Source organism: Hyperolius riggenbachi, chromosome 4 (assembly GCF_040937935.1).
Source record: "Hyperolius riggenbachi isolate aHypRig1 chromosome 4, aHypRig1.pri, whole genome shotgun sequence".
Classification (NCBI taxonomy): Eukaryota; Metazoa; Chordata; class Amphibia; order Anura; family Hyperoliidae; genus Hyperolius; species Hyperolius riggenbachi.
This window is the reverse complement of record NC_090649.1, coordinates 360092738-360113026: the sequence shown is the minus strand read 5'-3', so window position 1 is coordinate 360113026 and position 20289 is coordinate 360092738. Positions and strand designations below refer to the sequence as shown.

At 44.0% G+C, this 20289-nt stretch overlaps 1 protein-coding gene across 1 annotated transcript in view; it reads left to right on the top strand.

Annotated features, from left to right (window-relative positions):
* CNST (consortin, connexin sorting protein) overlaps nucleotides 1–20289 on the top strand; it is a 233628-nt gene that overhangs the window by 29030 nt on the left and 184309 nt on the right. The window contains exon 2 of the mRNA XM_068231951.1: nucleotides 17791–18218. Coding sequence (XP_068088052.1) covers nucleotides 17822–18218 — 397 coding nt within the window. The 5' untranslated portion in view covers nucleotides 17791–17821. The remainder of the gene's footprint in view (nucleotides 1–17790; nucleotides 18219–20289) is intronic.

Below are 20289 nucleotides of genomic sequence, written 5' to 3'. Positions count from 1 at the left end.
TGCACATTGAACACAGAGTTGTTGTCTATCACACATAAACCTGGTTCAGATTGTACATGAAGAATGTGTAATAGAGGAAGAATCGCCTCATTCTCCTGCAGAGTACCTGCACATCACTCTTACATGTACCCACAGTTACATTGCTTAGGGCCTGATACAGTGGGTTGCAAAATTATTTGGCCCCCTTGAAGTTTTCCACATTTTGTCACATTACTGCCACAAACATGCATCAATTTTATTGGAATTCCACGTGAAAGACCAATACAAAGTGGTGTACACATGAGAAGTAGATCGAAAATCATACATCATTCCAAAAATTTTTTACAAATCAATAACTGCAAAGTGGGGTGTGCGTAATTATTCCGCCCCCCTGAGTCAATACTTTGTAGAACCACCTTTTGCTGCAATTACAGCTGCCAGTCTTTTAGGGTATGTCTCTACCAGCTTTGCACATCTAGAGAATGAAATCCTTGCCCATTCTTCTTTGCAAAACAGCTCCAGCTCAGTCAGATGGACAGCGTTTGTGAACAGCAGTTTTCAGATCTTGCCACAGATTCTCGATTGGATTTAGATCTGGACTTTGACTGGGCCATTCTAGCACATAGATATGTTTTGTTTTAAACCATTCCATGGTTGCCCTGGCTTTATGTTTAGGGTCATTGTCCTGCTGGAAGGTGAACCTCCACTCCAGTCTCAAGTCTTTTGCAGTCTCCAAGAGGTTTTCTTCCAAGTTTGCCCTGCATTTGGCTCCATCCATCTTCCCATCAACTCTGACCAGCTTCCGTCCATGCTGAAGACATGCACCCCCCGAGCATGATGCTGCCACCACCATATTTGACAGTGGGGATGGTGTGTTCAGAGTGATGTGCAGTGTTAGTTTTCTGCCACACATAGCGTTTTGCATTTTGGCCAAAACGTTCCATTTTGGTCTCATCTGACCAGAGCTCCTTCTTCCACATGGTTGCTGTGTCCCCCACATGGCTTGTGGCAAACTGCAAACGGGACTTCTTATGCTTTCTGCTAACAATGCCTTTCTTCTTGCCACTCTTCCATAAAGGCCAACTTTGTACAGTGCATGACTAATAGTTGTCCTATAGAGAGATTCCCCCACCTGAGCTGTAGATCTCTGCAGCTCGTCCAGAATAACCATGGGCCTCTTGACTGCATTTCTGATCAGCGCTTTCCTTGTTCGGCCTGTGAGTTTAGGTGGACGGCCTTGTCTTGGTAGGTTTACAGTTGTGCCATACTCCTCCCATTTCTGAATGATTGCTTGAACAGTGCTCCGTGGGATGTTCAAGGCTTTGGAAATCTTTTTGTAGCCTAAGCTTGCTTTAAATTTCTCAATAACTTGACCTGTCTTTGACCTGTCTTTGACCTGTCTTTGACCTGTCTTTGACCTGTCTTTGACCTGTCTTTGACCTGTCTTTGACCTGTCTTTGACCTGTCTTTGACCTGTCTTGGACCTGTCTTGGACCTGTCTTGTGTGTTCTTTGGACTTCACGGTGTTGTTGCTCCCAATATTCTCTTAGACAACCTCTGAGGCCATCACAGAGCAGCTGTATTTGTACTGACATTAGATTACGCACAGGTGCACTCTATTTAGTCATTAGCACTCATCAGGCAATGTCTATAGGCAACTGACTGCACTCAGATCAAAGGGGGCCGAATAATTATGCACACACCATTTATTTGAAAAAAATGTTTGGAGTCTTGTATGATTTTCGTTCCACTTCTAATGTGTACACCACTTTGTGTTAGTCTTTCATGTGAAATTCCAATAAAATTGATTCATGTTTGTGGCAATAATATGACAAAATGAGGAAAACTTCAAGGGGGCCGAATACTTTTGCAACCCACTGTAGATGTTTTTTTGTTTGTGTCTGTACCTTCTACAAGTACTCTTACCAAGGACTAGTTTTAGTCTAGTATTAGAGGCAGACGATCCGCCGGATATCCAGGTAACTGGTATTCTTTAAAAGGGAATAAATATGGTAGCTTCTATAGCCCTCTCACTTCAGTTGTCTTTTAAAATTTCTAAGCGTTGGCAGTTAAGAGATGCATTTCATGTTGCATACTTTCAATCAACAATATTGTAATATGCAAATTAGATGAGTCTGAGTCGGTGGAATCCTACCTGAGGAAACCTACCTATGCCTAGCTAACTATACTGAGGCACCTACCTATGCCTAGCTACCTATACTGGGGTGCCTACCTATGCCTAGCTACCTATACTGGGGCAATTACCTATGCCTGGCTACTTATACTTGGGCACCTACCTATGCCTAGCTACCTATACTGGGGCACCTAGAGTCCTATCTATGCCTTGCTACCTGTTCTGGAGCACCTATGCCTTGCTACCTATACTGGGGAATCTACCTTTGCCTGGCTACCTATATTGGAGTACCTATGTCTTGCTTCCTATATTGGGACACCTACATATGTCTGGCTACCTATATTGGGGCACTTACCTATGCCTTGCTACCCATATTGGGTCACCTATTTATGCCTGGCTATCTATATTGGGCCACCTACCTATGCCTGGCTACCTATTCTGGGTGCACCCATGCCTTGCTTCCTATATTGGGGACACCTATGCCTGGCTACCTATACTGTGGGGTACCTATGTCTGCCTAACTATACTTTGAGGCACCTACACCAAGCTGCCAATATTGGGGGCATCTACGCATAGCTACCTATACTGGGTGCATCTATGCCTGGATATTTATACTGGAGCCCTATGTCTGGCAACTTATACTATGGCACCTATGCCTAGCTACCTAAGCTAGAGTGAACAGAGATAACACAAAAGAGGCACATTGTGTGTATTTTGGGGGATACGCTGCTGCATTTTGTGTATATGAGGAGATACTCTGCCACATTGTTTATTTTTGGGGATACACTGCCACTTTATTTTGGGGGAAATGCAACATTATGTGTATTTTGTGGGGAAATGCTGCTGCTTTATGTTTATTTTGTGGAAATGCTGCCCCATTAGATGTATTTTGTGGGAATGCTGCCGTATTGTGTACAGTGGGATGCAAAAGTTTGGGCAACCTTGTTAATCGTCATGATTTTCCTATATAAATCGTTGGTTGTTACGATAAAAAAAGTCAGTTAAATATATCATATAGGAGACACACACACACACACAGTGATATTTGAGAAGTGAAATAAAGTTTATTGGATTTACAGAAAGTGTGCAATAATTGTTTAAGCAAAATTAGGCAGGTGCATAAATTTGGGAACCACAAAAAATAAATGAAATCAATATTTAGTAGATCCTCCTTTTGCAGAAATTGCAGCCTCTAAATGCTTCCTGTAGGTTCAATGAGAGTCTGGATTCTGGTTGAACGTATTTTGGACCATTCCTCTTTACAAAACATCTCTAGTTCATTCAGGTTTGATGGCTTCCAAGCATGGACAGCTCTCTTTAACTCACACCACAGATTTTCAATTATATTCATGTCTGGGGACTGAGATGGCCATTCCAGAAGTTGTACTTGTTCCTCTGCATGAATGCCTTGGTGAATTTTGGCCAGTGTTTAGGGTCTGTGTCTTGTTGAAAGATCCAGCCCCAGTGCAGCTTCAGCTTTGTCACTGATTCCTGGACATTGGTCTCCAGAATCTGCTGATTCTGAGTGGAATCCATGCGTCCCTCAACTTTGACAAGATTCCCAGTTCCTGCCCTGGCCACACAGCCCAACAGCATGATTGAACCACCACCATATTTTACCGTAGGTAGCAAGTGTTTTTCTTGGAATGCTGTGTTCTTTTTCCTCCATGCTAATGCCCCTTGTTATGCCGAAATAAAACAACTCAATTTTAGTTTCATCAGTCCACCACACCTTATTCGAAAATTAAGCTGGCTTGTCCAAATGTGCTTTAGCATGCCTCAAGCGGCTCTGTTTGTGCTTTGGACAAAGAAAGGACTTCCTCTGCATCACTCTCGCATACAGCATCTCCTTGTGTAAAGTTCGCCGAATGTTTGAACGATGCACAGTGACTCAATCTTCAGCAAGATGATGTTGTAGGTCTTTGGTGCTGGTCTGTGGGTTGACTCTGACCGTTTTCACCATTCATCGCTTCTGTCCGAGATTTTTCTTGGTCTGCCACTTCGAGCCTTATGGTGGGGATGGAGTAATTAAGGGATGATATTCCCCTCCCTTGCCGCCAATAATCCTTTTTGTACAGGATGTCAGCCGCGCGCATGATGTGACGCGGCCGGCCTGCTGCCCAATTGTTAAATTACAGTTTCTTTTTTTTTTTTTTTTTTAATCTGTATTTATCAATTTCAATCAATATAAAAAGAAACATACTACAAATGGTTTCCTAAATTCGTGCATCATTTCAAACATATCTCTAGGGTAATCGAATACAGCTCAACCAATACCCCATCTCCACCCACTTCCCACCAACACCATATTTCCAATAGTCCATCTCCTCGTTAACCCCCCACATCCCCCTCTCCTTTCCTCCTCCCCCTCCCTTCTTTCTTTCCCCTTCCCTCCCCACATGAGCACATCTCAGACAGCACTCCATTTATCTTAATCCTTGCCGTAGGGGCAGAATACAGTGCCAGTATGTTATCCCTCATCTTTTTTCCCAGGCCAATATGTTACAGGACACTCTTAATGAAGCCCCAGTCCACCCTGTCAAACGCCTTCTCAGCGTCCGTCGAGAGGCACATGACAGGGATGGACCGGGTCCTCACATAACTCGATAGAATTAAAGTCCTTATGGTGTTATCGCGTGCTTCCCTACCAGGGATAAAGCCTGTCTGATCGTAATGTACAAGTTCCGGAATCACAACCGACATACGTTAAGCCAAGATTCTTGCAAATAACTTCAGGTCCACATTTAGCAACGATATCGGCCTATAACTTGCACAATTTGTAGGATCTTTGTTTTTCTTATGTATCACTGTAATGTGGGATTCCAAGATATCTCTCCCCAAAACTCCCCTTCTACCCCCTTCCTCCGCTAGAGTCCCTAAGGCCCTTGTCAAGCGAGGGACCAACATCCAATTAAATTGTCTATAGTATTCTATTCCATAGCCATCTGGCCCTTCCCTTCTGAGACTCCATCTCTGGAATCCCATACAGTGTGCTATAGAAATCCCTAAACACTCGCGCCATGGATTCATTTCTTGTATGTTTCCGAGAAGCGGGGTCCAGGATTGAAGGTACACAATTTGAGGTCTGCTGATTCCTAAGAGCCCTTGCTAGCAATCTCCCCCCCCCCCTCCCCCCTTATTCCCATTCTCATAAAAAACCCTCCTACATCTTTGGCCTACATATTTAGCCTTCATAAACATTACATTTTTCAATTTCTCTCTTTCCGCTGTGAGCTCCCCCAGCACTTCCCTACCTAAAGATTTTTTTATGCTGTCTTTCTAATCTTGCTATGTTTTCCATGATTTCTGTTCTGATTTTCTCTCTCTTTTTTTATTCTGCTCCCCTCCTGAATCAATATACCCCTTATCACGCATTTGTGTGCCTCCCAAATAGTCATATATGGGACTTCTTCGGATTCATTTATTTCAAAATATTTCTGGATATTATCCTCTATCTTTTTCTTAACATCCTCCCTCTGTATAATGGAGGTATTCAGTCTCCAAGCACCTACTCTCCTTCTGTTTTGATCTATACTTACCTCCAGATAAATCAGTGTATGGTCTGAAGTTGTTGCTACTCCTATCTTTGTATCCAGTGGCATTGAAAGCAGATTATGGGAGACAAGAAACCTATCTATACGCGTGTATGATCCATGTGGGGGGGGGAGTAGCAGGTATAGTCCCGCTCAGTTAGGTGCTGTATTCGCCATACATCCAAAAGTTGGTTTTCCTGAAGGAGACCTTTCCCTCTTTTAATCATCATATATGGGAGAGATGTCTTTCCCGTGGAATTATCAATCTGTGGGTCTAGGGTAAAGTTGAAATCTCCCCCTACAATAACCGAGCCCTCTGCAAACCCCTCCAATTCTCTTAGAAAGTGTTCCAGGAAGCCAATCTGTTTTGTATTAGGGACATATACAACGCCCAAGGTGAGTTAATGTTCATTAAACATGCCCTTCACAAAAAGAAATCTACAATTTGAGTCTACATATGTATCTAAATTATCAGTCACAACTTCTTTAGATAAAATAATCGCCACACCCTACCTTTTCGAGTCCCCCGCACTGCTATAGAAGGCCCGGGGAAATCTCCCATTTGTTAATTTTGGATGTATGGGCCCTTTAAAATGTGTCTCCTGTATAAATGCGATCTGGATTCGCTGGCTATGCAACTCCCTCAAGAGATTTATCCTTTTTTCCGGGATATTAACCACTTGAGGACCGTGGGCTTTACCCCCCTTAAGGACCAGGCACTTTTTTTCCATTCAGACCACTGCAGCTTTCACGGTTTATTGCTCGCTCATACAACCTACCACCTAAATGAATTTTGGCTCCTTTTCTTGTCACTAATAAAGTTTTCTTTTGGTGCTATTTGATTGCTGCTGTGATTTTTACTTTTTATTATATTCATCAAAAAAATCATTTTTTTAACTTTCTGTGCTGACATTTTTAAAATAAAGTAAAATTTCTGTATACATGCAGCACGAAAAATGTGGACAAACATGTTTTTGATAAAAAAAAAAAAAAAAAAAAAAAAAAAATTCAGCTTATATTTATTGGTTTGGGTAAAAGTTATAGCGTTTACAAACTATGTTGCAAAAAGTGAATTTTCCCATTTTCCAGCATCTCTGACTTTTCTGAACACCTGACATGTTTCATGAGGGGCTAGAATTCCAGGATAGTATAAATACCCCCCAAATGACCCCATTTTGGAAAGAAGACATCCCAAAGTATTCACTGAGAGGCATAGTGAGTTCATAGAAGATATTATTTTTTGTCACAAGTAAGCGGAAAATGACACTTTGTGACAAAAAACAAAAAAAAAAAGTTTCCATTTCTTCTAACTTGCGACAAAAAAAATGAAATCTGCCACGGACTCACCATGCCCCTCTCTGAATACCTTGTGTCTACTTTCCAAAATGGGGTCATTTGTGGGGTGTGTTTACTGTCCTGACATTTTGGGGGGTGCTAAATTGTAAGCTCCCCTGTAAAGCCTAAAGGTGCTCATTGGACTGTTAGGTGTATGACGAGTTCATAGAAGATTTTATGTTTTGTCAAAAGTTAGCGGAAATTGATTTTTAATGGTTTTTTTTCATAAAGTGTCATTTTTCACTAACTTGTGACAAAAAATAAAATCTTCTATGAACTCGCCATACACCTAACGGAATACCTTGGGGTGTCTTCTTTCTAAAATAGGGTAACTTGTGGGGTTCCTATACCGCCCTGGCATTTTACGGGCCCTAAACCGTGAGCAGTCTGGAAACCAAATGTCTCAAAATGACTGTTCAGGGGTATAAGCATCTGCAAATTTTGATAACAGGTGGTCTATGAGGGGGCGAATTTTGTGGAACCGTTCATAAGCAGGGTGGCCTTTTAGATGACAGGTTGTATTGGGCCTGATCTGATGGATAGGAGTGCTAGGGGGTGACAGGAGGTGATTGATGGGTGTCTCAGGGGGTGGTTAGAGGGGAAAATAGATGCAATCAATGCACTGGGGAGGTGATCGGAAGGGCGTCTGAGGGGGATCTGAGGGTTTGGCCGAGTGTTCAGGAGCCCACACGGGGCAAATTAGGGCCTGATCTGATGGGTAGGTGTGCTAGGGGGTGACAGGAGGTGATTGATGGGTGTCTCAAGGTGTGATTAGAGGGGGGAATAGATGCAAGCAATGCACTGGCGAGGTGATCAGGGCTGGGGTCTGAGGGCGTTCTGAGGGTGTGGGCGGGTGATTGAGTGCCCTAGGGGCAGATAGGGGTCTAATCTGATGGGTAGCAGTGACAGGGGGTGATTGATGGGTAATTAGTGGGTGTTTAGGGTAAAGAACAGATGTAAACACTGCACTTGGGAGGTGATCTGACGTCGGATCTGTGGGCGATCTATTGGTGTGGGTGGGTGATCAGATTGCCCGCAAGGGGCAGGTTAGGGGCTGATTGATGGGTGGCAGTGACAGGGGGTGATTGACAGGCGATCAGGGGGATAGATGCATACAGTACACGGGGGGGGGGGGGTCTGGGGAGAATCTGAGGGGTGGGGGGGGTGATCAGGAGGGGCAGGGGGGGGGATAAAAAGACTAGCGTTGACAGATAGTGACAGGCAGTGATTGATGGGTGATTAGGGGGGTGATTGGGTGCAAACAGGGGTCTGGGGGGGGGGGGGGTCTGAGGGGTGCTGTGGGCGATCTGGGGCAGGGGGGGAAATCAGTGTGCTTGGGTGCAGACTAGGGTGGCTGCAGCCTGCCCTGGTGGTCCCTCGGACACTGGGACCACCAGGGCAGGAGGCAGCCTGTATAATACACTTTGTAAACATTACAAAGTGTATTATACACTTTGTATGCGGCGATCCGGGTGCTAGTGAACGGCCGGCGGGTTACAGCGCGAGGTGGGCGGAGCCAGTCCCCGGCGGCCGATCGCGTCACGAATGACGCGATCGTGCCGCCCATAAAAGGACCGCCGCCATTTGTCAATACGACGGTCCTTGCGGGGTCCACTTCCCGGCCGCCAATTGTCTATACTGCGGTCGGGAAGTGGTTAAGACCCCGGGCATTCAGGGACATGCACTTAAGTTGGCTCATCTGTTCCACGGGCCCCCCCATCCCCCGGCACGGGCCCCTCCCCATACATACACCTTCATCCTTCCCAGACATATACCTTTTATACCTTCCCTCATATCACCATCCGTCACCCTCCATAATCCCATTTTCACTATACACTCACTCCTCCAGCACCTCTGGCACCCCAAGTTTATACCTTTTACACCTTCACTCATAACAACATCCATACTCTTCCATAGACCAATTTTCACCCCACTTGCACCCCTCCACCACCTCTCACATCTTATTCCCTCTCCTTGTGGATCCACTCCACAAAACCCCAATCCTGGGTTCACTGGGTCACAATCCCTATCCGAGTCCACCTCCTAGTGGACCCTACTAGTTTGTATCTATACCCTGGGAGATGGAGTTCCGTCCTAACTCAAGGGCCCGCTCCATCTCCCGGCCCATTTATCCCCTCCCATCTCTAGCCTCCTACGGGGGAAGAACACAACAAGAGGGCCAGGTCGATATACTAAACCGCGTGCTATTATTAGCATGTCAAGATAAGGAAGAAGACAAAGAGGGAAAAAGAGGAGAGGGGAAAAAAAAGAGGCATGGATGGGGGAAGGGGGGGGGGGAACAAGGGAAGAGAGGGGGGAAAAAAAGGAAAAAAGAAAGAGAGGGGGGGGGGGGGGGTGTTTTCTATGACATCACCTGGCTGGCGTTAGTTCTCTGATAATCTTTTATTCCACCCCAAAGCCTTTGCTCCTTAAATTCTTATTTTATGATATCTGTCTGTCGCCAACCAAGATCAATCCTTCTTATTCTATCAGCCCATAAAACAGTTATCTAACTTTCTACCCCAAAATGGGTCCAATTCCCGTGCTATCTCGATCCTACTATACATATCTCAAAGTGTCGTACTATACCCTATATTTCAGTGGCCATTTACACACATACGGTATGTCATATCTTATCTTAAGAGTTTTTAATTTATATCTATCAGTGATCTATCTCCCCTTTTCCCCCCTCCCTCTACCCATTACATGAACACTCTTCATAATTCAAACTAATCTCTTTTCTTTAAATAGAAAATATCGTGTCCCCACCCCAATTACCACCTATATAAATTTTCTCTGTGTTTATTCACACCTATATAGCAAAACACATTCTATTCTATTTCTCTAACTACATTCCCCTTTTAGGCCAGACACCTCGTAAAAAAAAAAAAAAAAAAAAAAAAAAAAAAAAATTCTATATGACTCAATAGGCATTTTTCCATATGCTTCCTTATAGTTGTTTCCATTTGCCCATTTACTCTTCATGCCACCTATAGTGTTACAAACCCACCGGCATGGCAGAGCGCACACTCTTCTCCTCACCATACCTCCCACCTCTAGTCCCAGTCTAGATCTCCTAGAGTCCGCGGTCCGCCATGCAAGTAGGATCCCCCCCATCTCCCCCAATCCCGCACAATCTAAGCCACCGAAGCTTTATCCCCTATCTCACATTAGTGCCTAATTCAAACATATCAAATTTACATAGTCTATCCATATATACACCACCTCCTCTCATTATTCAAAATCACAGTGTTATTCCAATCCCCTATAACCGTGTATACATCGTCCCTCCCAACTCCCCCACCCACACCCCCCCAGGCATTCCACAGCAATTTGCATCGTATTAATCCCTGGGGTAAAGATATTGGCACCCCTTAGCCAACAAAACAAATCCAGGGAAAAAAAAAAAAGATTCTCCTCTTTCCCCTCTCTCCATCATCCTCTCCTCTGTTATAGTCATTAATCCCAACCCTCCATACACGAATAAAAGCAACAATGTACCTAAGCGCACTAATGGACAGTGGATGGCTATTCCTGCAGGTGCAGTGATGTCTCAACAAGACAGGTCAGCCGATATAGTGAGCATAAGGAGCAATACAGTACCTGTTCCAACCGTGTGTGTGGCGGATGGTTCCTCTTTCTGTGCATAAATCTTGCTGTAATCCCGATATCCAGGGACAAGCTGGTGCTCTGCTCAGCGTGGATGGAAACTGACCACGTGATCTCCTGGTCAGCTGATACCCAGACTTCCTGTTCCTGGCTTCTCTGCACTCCACCAGTAGCCTCACCCCCTGACGAAGGCATAATGCCGAAACTCGAGTCGGGTAGTGAGGCTGCAGATTTTTTTTATGTGAAAATAAACAAGCTCTTATCTAGTAAGTGATAACCCCCTGCGTGGCTTCTTTAAGCGCACAGTGTACACTATTTCTGCTCATTTTCCCTCAACCAGGAAGTGCTGCTGTTTGCCTTCACTGCTACTGGGATTGGAGCCACTGGTGGAGTGCAGAGAAGCCAGGAACAGGAAGTCTGGGTATCAGCTGACCAGGAGATCACGTGGTCAGTTTCCATCCACGCTGAGCAGAGCACAAGCTTGTCCCTGGATATCGGGATTACAGCAAGATTTATGCACAGAAAGAGGTACCATCCACCACACACACGGTTGGAAGAGGTACTGTATTGCTCCTTATGCTCACTATATCGGCTGACCTGTCTTGTTGAGACATCACTGCACCTGCAGGAATAGCCATCCACTGTCCATTAGTGCGCTTAGGTACATTGTTGCTTTTATTTATTTTTACTTTTGGGGCTTAGGACCCGCCCCCACCTTGTAGCTGTACACCACTCTTTGATTTTGCGCTGTGTCTCATTGCTCCAGTAGCTCCATACACTAAGTGAGCAAAAAGTTCTTCTCTCTCTGCATTATCGGAGGTATGCAGTCATAAAAAAAAAACCTGGTTCCTGCAAAAAACGGTATGGAATACAGCAGGGAAAAAAAAGAAGAGAGAGGAGAGAAAAAAAAAAACCAAACAAGAAAAGAAAAAGAAAAACAAAAGGATCAAGCAGCACTGTTCACGCTAGAAAAAACAGTCACACTTTGCTTCGTTGATGCTTGCGATTTTGTTGTCCGCTATCCACTAGATCCGCCATTGGGTTCCAGTCGGGAGTTGCGATCGTATTAATCCCCTGAAAGAGAAACCGGCTTGGGAGCTCTGCAGGGGATCTCAGTATAAAAGTCCGAGTGTCCTTCCTGATTACCAGGCTGAACGGGAACCCCCATTTGTATGATATCCCCTCCGCTCTCAGTGCTTGGAGGATAGGTCGCAGCGCCCTCCTCTGCTGCAATGTGCTCTGTGTCAAGTCCTGATAGAGTTGTATCTCCCTGTCTTCATAGCAGATTTTTTCCTGTCGCCTAGCTGCTCCCATGATGTCCTCCCTCTCCTGGAAGTGATGCATCCGGCAGATTACATCTCTTGGCGGTTCTGCTGTTTTGGGCACTGCTCTCAGGGCTCGATGACATCTCTCTATCTTAATGCATTGATCCGGCGGCCTATCCAATATCCTATTGAATAGTTTTACTACTGTCTGTGTTAGTTCTTCTGGCTTTACTGTCTCCGGTAAACCTCTTATTCTTATATTCTTCTGCCTCACCCTGTTCTGTGCATCTTCTAGCTGATATCGCAAAGCACTGCTAATATCTGCCTGTTGCTCTCTTTCCTTATATAGGTCTTGTATCTTCGCCTGCATCTCCGCCATCTTAGCCTCAATGGCTCCAATCCTTAAGTTTGCCTCTTGGATATCCGAGCGGAGTGTATCAATTTCCGCCTTAGTAGCCTACAATATCCTCTCCGTCTGTTCTGCCAAATCCTGTTTTGTGGGCATAGTTTTTAACTGTCTCCAAATATCGTTCAGGCTCCCCGGTTTCTTTGATACAGGCGTCTTGGGTGACGTGGCCGGAGCCGTTGTATGCATGTGTTTTCTGCCATGTCTCCGGCAGACCCCTCAAGTCCAGGTCTAACCAGGAGGTCTTTAACTGAGCGCTGGGGTGTCCTCTGCTTTTCCGACATAATCTCCTGTGCTCCCTTGCGCTTATTGCGACCCTTCATATCCCAGCTTGTCTCCGCTTTAGGCGTTTCCTTCCACCAGCATGTCTAATCTCGGAAGAGCTTCCATGAGCCGGAAGATGCGTGAGCGCGCCCCCTACGTCATCACGTCGCGCTCCACCTCTTGAATTTTTAATTAGCTTATAAATTACAGTTTCTATAGTTTTCCCGCATTGCACTAGCACCCCATCCCTTTGGGAAACGCACCCTCTTTCCCTCTTTCCCTCTTTTCACCTAAAGTGATGCATACACCTAGATGTAAATCTTGTTTTGGTTTTTGGGTGTCTCATTCCAGTGCATCACGGTTTGGGTCGGTTGTGTATGACCAAATTGTGTGGTACCGTCTGGAAGAATACATCCGGATTTGGTTTTCCCTTTTGCAAAACATGAAAGGTGTAGGGGTGTTTTTACAATAAACTTCAATTTATTTTAGGTGTATGATGAATAATGTGAAGTAGTTTTAATGATGGAAAGGGTTCCTTGCATTGGTTACCATGACAACAAACAGCGCCAGCACTTTTCCCAGCATGTATTTCACGGAGTGTTATATGTGATATAATTATACAGTTTTGATTCACCCATGTGCAAAATTCACTTATTTGTTTGTGTTAACTCTAACAATGTTGTTTGTTATTTATGGTTTCACATGTCCCCATTGATTATCACCGTTTAGGTGACTTCCTTATTCCTCTCCCTTCACCCCCAAGTAATTCCAGCCCATAAGCCAACGGCGAGCGCTCTGGGCGGGGCCTCAAGGTTTAATCTCGGAGGCTCTGACGCGCCTCCATTTGCCCAGGACATGAGCAAGTGCTGCTCTAGCGCGAAACGGCTGTTGTGCCGTCCGAACTTCCCCTAGTCTCCTCTTCCTCACCCACCTGAAGCACAGCGAAGCACGATTATCATGCTGGATTTGTTTTCTCTGTTGGCTGTAATGCTGTATGCATGGAAATAAAAAGCAGTTAAAGAGGACAGTGCCCGGGCTGCATCTTTGTGCACTAGAACCCTAAATACAACCCTACATAATAATCCAAACATTTGTATAGCGCTTTCTCCTGACGGACCCAAAGTGCTCTAGCGCTGCATCTACTGGGACGCGCTTAAGAGGTCAACCTGCAGTGTTAGGGAGTCTTGCCCTGAACTCTTTACCGAATAGGTCATCCGCTGGCATCACTACTGCACTCCTATCCAATCTACTCTGCACTCGGGGACAGTTCAGTCTACACACTCCTCTCCACTGGCACAGGCACAGCTAAGTAGGAGACTTTGCATATAAGCCGAGGGGGTAACTTTTCAGCACATTTTGATTGCTTAAAATTTGGCTTATATGCGAGTATATACGGTACTTCAATTGTGTGTGCTTTGACAGCACCATACAGATGTAAGGATTGCTCCACTCTGTAGAATGAATGTGTTATTAATTGTGAATTAGTAAACTGTATGCAGTGTTCCCTACCAGGGCCAATTAGGTGGGCGGGCCGCCCGGCTGTTTTTAAACTGCCCGGCTGTTGTCATTCACCCACCTATCGAGAAAAAAAAAAAACAGCGCTTAATAAACTGCAGGCAAGAGCGCTCCATTGCCTGCTAGCAATCAGCTCCCAGCTCTCGCACAATAGCGCAAGCTGATGCTGTGCACTGCAGGAGCGCTACTCTGCCTGTCACCTCACACTTTCTGGTGGAGCAGGGATTGGCTGGGCGAGTTGTAAGGGGCGGCACCATGCGCTTCATCTAGCTAGAGGCTCCTGCTCAATCTCTCCCTCCCGCCCTCCAATAAGTAACAGGCTTTATTTTATGTCGGCACCTCTCTTGCCAATGAAAAGAGAGGCAGCCAAGGAAGCACGGCCACACATCTTCGTCAGCAGCCTGCAGGAGTTATGAAATGAGACTGTGGGTTTGGCAATCAGGGACAGCCACCAGCGGCTCATTAATTCTCCATCCCCCCAGACAGCAGATAACTATGCCGGTGTATTTAGAAAAAGAGCTGCTGGTCTAATCCAGCTACGCAGAGAAGGAGAGGTGATATAACTTCAGAGCTCTGCTTTTTTTTTTTGTTTATGTTCAGTTCGGGGGACAGAGGATAGAGCAGTACACTGCTTGCACAGTGACAGGGTGTTTCCGAGGCAGCCTCCTGTGCACTCGTCTCACCTGTGCTCCCGAGTCCCAAACTGAAAGTTTAAAAAAAAATGCAATCTTCTCTCCTGCTGTGTCTCTCTCCCCCCCCCCCCCAGCTTGCATCCTGTCTGTAGTGCACCCCCCCCCCCTTCAACAATCACACTGCAGGAACAAAGTGGACTCATGCACAGAAGGAAAATATAGTGAAATGTACCCTGTATGTATTTAGAGAGTATAGCCTGTCTTGTCTAATCACAATTTGTAATTTTATTTCTCCTCTGTGTCACCTGACTGCCATGGCAGAAAGATAAACTCATTTGAAAGCACAGGAGGTTAACAAGGCCTGTTTCCTTGAAAGCAGGAAGTAGAAACAGTGCAGATTTATTGTAGAATTTGTATCGACGGTATCAATGAAATAGTTTTTCTTTAAAGTTTATTATGTTGTTGCTTATCTTCTAGAGGAGAGAGGAAGTTCTGAGTGCTGGTCTGCTTTAAATGGACCTGAGCACCATTTCTGAACACCATAATCTGAAACAATTTCTCCTTAATGCCAGGTACACATGATGCAATTTTCTGACATGTACTGTCAGATCGGCTATTTCCAACATGTCCAATCTGATTTCTGATCAAATTTCTGCCCTTTTTCACATAGAAGTGAACAAAAATCGATTGAAAATCAGATTGAACATGTTGCAAATAGTCGATCTGACAGTAAATCTGTTAGAAAATTGCATTGTGTGTACCTAGCAGGTACATCTGCTCATCTCCTCATCCTCTATGCTGTAACCAGAGTTGCACTGGTCCTGCTTCGCCCTGTCGCACCCCACCCGGATACTTTTTCATGCCACCCGGCTGGAAAAAAATCCTGGGGAGAACACTGTGTATGGGTGTGAAGGAAGCAATTAATTTTACTTTCTGCTATGTGCATTGTTAAAAACCAGTTAGACAAACAGGAATTCTAGGTATCAGTAATATACTTTTGCCATGGTTTCTAGCAAGTTATATCATCTGAAGACTGAAGTTGAAAGTTATTAACATAGTTACATAGTTATTTTGGTTGAAAAAAGACATACGTCCACCGAGCTCAACCAGTATAATGCACAACACCAGCCCGCTCCCCCACATATCCCTGCCGATCCAGAGGAAGGCGAAAAAACCCTTACAAGGCATGGTCCAATTAGCCCCTAAAGGGAAAAATTCCTTCCCGACTCCAGATGGCAATCAGATAAAATCCCTGGATCAACATCATTAGGCATTACCTAGTAATTGTAGCCATGGAGATACCCTCTGGGAAATACAATTACATCGCCCAGGAGGTGGCGCAGCAATTTTTAATTTTTTTTTTTTTTAAATCCTGTAGCTAGCCTAGCGCTAGCTACATGATAGCCGCTGTGCAGCGGCATCCCCCCACCCCCTCCTATCGCCTCCGGCGATCAGCGCAAGCAGGAGATTCCGTTCAGAACGGGATCTCCTGCTTGGCTTCCCCGTCGCCATGGCGACGCTCGCGATGACGTCACTGACGTCATAGGGAGTCCCGATCCACCCCCCAGCGCTGCCTGGCACTGATTGGCCAGGCTGGGCAAGGGGTCTGGGGGGGGGGGGGGGGGCTGCGCGGCACGGGGGGTAGCGGCGGATCGGAAGTTACACGCAGCTAGCAAAGTGCTAGCTGCGTGTAACAAAAAAAAATTATGCAAATCGGCCCACCAGGGCCTGAGAAATCCTCCTGCGCGACATACCCCGAGCTCAGCTCGGGATTATCGCCCAGGAGGTTGAAGTGACACTGAAGCAAAAAAAAGGTTATGATATAGTGAAATGTATGTGTAGTTCAGATAATAGAACATAGTAGCAAAGAAAAGTATATTTTTATTTTCCGTTATATGCTTTTTTTTATTTTTATTTTTTTAATACATCTGCATCAATTACAAACCACACGCTGCATTTTAACCTCCTTGGCGGTTAATTTTTTTTTTTTTAAATGGGCAAAAATCCTTTTTTTTTGTATTTTTTTGTTTTTGTTTCATGTAAAGCTACCAGAGTGGTAGCTACATGAAACACCACTAGAGGGCGCATGTGGCCCTCTAGTGCGATCGTCGCCGGCATCAATAGCAAACAGGGGAGCAGGCCCTGAGAAATCCTCCGGCGCGGCATAGCCCGAGCTTAGCTCGGGCTTACCGCCAGGGAGGTTAAACTATGAAACAGAACAGAACTAATGAACCTTTGAACTCGCATGCAGGAAAACCTTATCTGAAGCTGTGTCTCACTGTTTCTTTGATGTATAAGCGCTTCAGGATATAGGACTGTCTCTGACCCAAGTTGGGTTGGTGAGCTCAGAGTAGCTGTTTTGCATATACTGAAAACTTAAGTTTCTTAACTTTTCCTGTACTGGAAACAATTTGATACTCTGTACTTTGCTGCTAATGTTCTATTTCTTAGCTGGACTACACATACTATTTGTTATATCATAAGTATATTTTCACTTTAGATTCCGTTTAAAACGTATTTAATTACAACATTACTTGCATTGCAATATCTTATACCGACTTTTGCACTGAATGGAAATATCAGTTTTAAGCTCTTTTAGATTGCATGCACAGCTAACTAATCCAGTAACAAGCAGGTAGTTTTACTTTAGTCTACATAGGCCCTTGTTTTTATGCTCGGTTCAAATCCTAGCTGTACTAGTGAATGTAAATCTGGGGAACTGGAATTTAATACCAAGTACACTAGTAAAACTGCAGGTACTCTATTTTAAATAGTCTGTTTTAGCTTTAAGTCGTCATTCAGATTGCAAACTTTGCATGTCTTCTCTTGCATTTTTTTTCTTTTTCCTGCCTCGTGTCCTCTTAGGAAAATTATTACTTTATTTCCTGTTCTCAGCAATGCATCACGGGGAAATAAATTACACTACATGACTTTTATGTCTATTATCATTTTTATCTGGTTATAATAAAGTGTTGTATTCTGAAATTCATATATATATATATATATATATATATATATATATATATATATATATATATATATATATATATATATATATATATATATATATATATATATATATTATTTTTTTTTTTTTTTTTTTTTTTTCTCTCTCAAGGTTTGAGACTGAGACAGTCTGTGTCACCATAATGAATAAAGAAGAGATGCCGCAAACAGCCTTGGACACCAACTTAAAAGTTGGAATGGAGATTTGTGCTCAAGCTGACACAGAAAAAAATGTTTTACGGGCTGATCTAAATGAAAACAAGCTAAATGATGATGAGGATGATCATTGTTTGATGAGAAAAGAAGAAGCCAGATTTCAAATCAAAGATGCCCAGGATAGTATCAATAATAATAATGAAGCCTGCAACATGATGTGCGGTCAGCTTAGTTGTAAGAAGGGATGTGAGGACAATGATCTTACAGTAATGGACAGTTTAACTACCAATCCTCACCCCAACAGAGAGAATGCTGTTAATAAAGGGAAACGCTTGTGTGGTAAACGCAGTACCAGAAGTATAAAAAACAATGGAAAAAGCACAGGTAATTTTTTTATTTTGAAAAAGTTAAGCTGTTTGTCCAATTGTTTTGTAGCCTGCTCTTATTCAGTGGATGGAAATATGTGTTCTTGAGGACATTACATTCATCTTTTCCACTTTACTACCTTAGTACAGCACCAGGCTGTCTACTGTACAAAAGCCACATACACACGTCGGAGTTAATGGCCTACTAGGTGCCCAACTAGCTATCAAATGAGATATCAAGTATTTTATTTTAACCGTGATAAGTCATAGAATATATTTCGGGTGTTTTAGGGTTGAGACCTATGTATTGTGAATTATTTTTAGTGACAAACTGAATCAAAAGCAATACAATTTTTTTTCTTGTATTTTGTACCAAAATAAATGCTAGTAAAAAGAAAACAAAGTAACAGAATTTAAACTAGAATACAAAAATTGTTACCCTTAGGGACTCAGGTTTTTAAAGATGTATGCCATTAGGGTATATTACTGTGATTTTTGCAAATAAGGGCTTGTAATTATTGCTAATGTACGATGAGAAAAAAAAACACAACACACACAAAAAATACACCCTTATTTTCAAATAATATATTGTCCCCATACATTGCACTAGGAAAATAGTTTAAATGGTAATGATAACTAGGACAAGTAAGCAAATAAAATGTGTGAGTTTTATCTGTGGTAGCATAGTTTATTTTAAAACTAGTGGATTTTTTTTCATGTTTTTTTTCCCTTTAAAATGTATATAAAATAAAAAAAATTACTAAAAAAAAAGTCACTTACAAGAAGCCTAATTTGTCCTGCAAAAAAACAAACAAACAAAAAAAAACCAGCCAAGATATACATCATTTAGGTGTGATAAAAAGTGATAAAAAAATTTGGCAAATGAATGGGAGGAGAGCTGAAATATGAAAATTGCTTGCATCCAGAAGGTGACAACAATCCTGAGGGCTGAAGTGGTTAGAAATTTGGTTATGGACCACTTAGAGCTACGTTCGGGCTAGCCGCCGCAGGGGATCGCATGGCCCCTGGAGGTTTTTTTTTTTAAAAAGTTGCTCTATATGCTTCAGCTAGCACTTCACTAGCTAATTATGTCCCCCAAGTCCCTCCGGTCCCCACCGATCGCCGCCATAATACGTACCCCCCCCAGGGATCCCGCGATGGCGCAGCCTCCCAATCAGCTCCAGGCTTCGCTATGGGGAGGATTGGGACTGCGCATGACGTCATGTCCGATCGTCGAAGCTGTGGCTCCCTGCAGGATCGCGGAGGGGTAATAAATTGCCGGCGGCGATCCGGGAGTTTAGTTAGGTGTCGGGGGGCTTGGGGGACATAATTAGTAAATCCATTAGGTAAATGTCACTAGCCTGCAACTTCTAAGAGGTGCTATATACATATATACAGTGACAATACACCCACAAATAGCCTCAATTCACTAAGATCATGCTGGTGATAATAAGGCAAGGGAAAACGTATCACTGCACATCGATTAGTATAAACAAAAAACATTTATTTTTTTGCAGTTAATACAAATCCTGAAATAAATCTTCACTGTTTCTACTTCCTGATTCATGCAGGTAGACATATATTTTCTTTTTTGCTGGTGGCTTAAAAAGCATTGTATGACAAGTTGTAAAAATATCACCTTGGAGAAGACTCAGGAGAAAAAGTTAATTGCATATGGGTCCTTGTCTCCAACTTTAGAATTCTGCAGTTATTTTAGGGCCCCTTTCCACTACCGCGATTCCGCCGGCGATTCTGCAGAGTTTCCCCGCACATGATTCGCACGGGGAAACTCTGCCATAGGGGATGACGGGGCCGCGGCGGAATCGCTTGCGGGTGCGATTCGGCCGGAACCCCCCGCAGAATTCGCCGCGGAGGCTGCGAATCCCATAGCCGTGCATGGCACGGCTCATGGGATTCGCCTGCGATCCCACCCACCCGCTCAGTGCGGCGTGCGTCTGCGAGACGCACTCCGCACTAGTGGAGACGAGGCCTTAAAGTGAACCTCCAGACTAAAAATTGACTCGGCAGCACTGGAAAGGCCTGGTGTTTCTTTAACGGTTTCACAGCATCAGAACTTTTGTTTCTCTTAT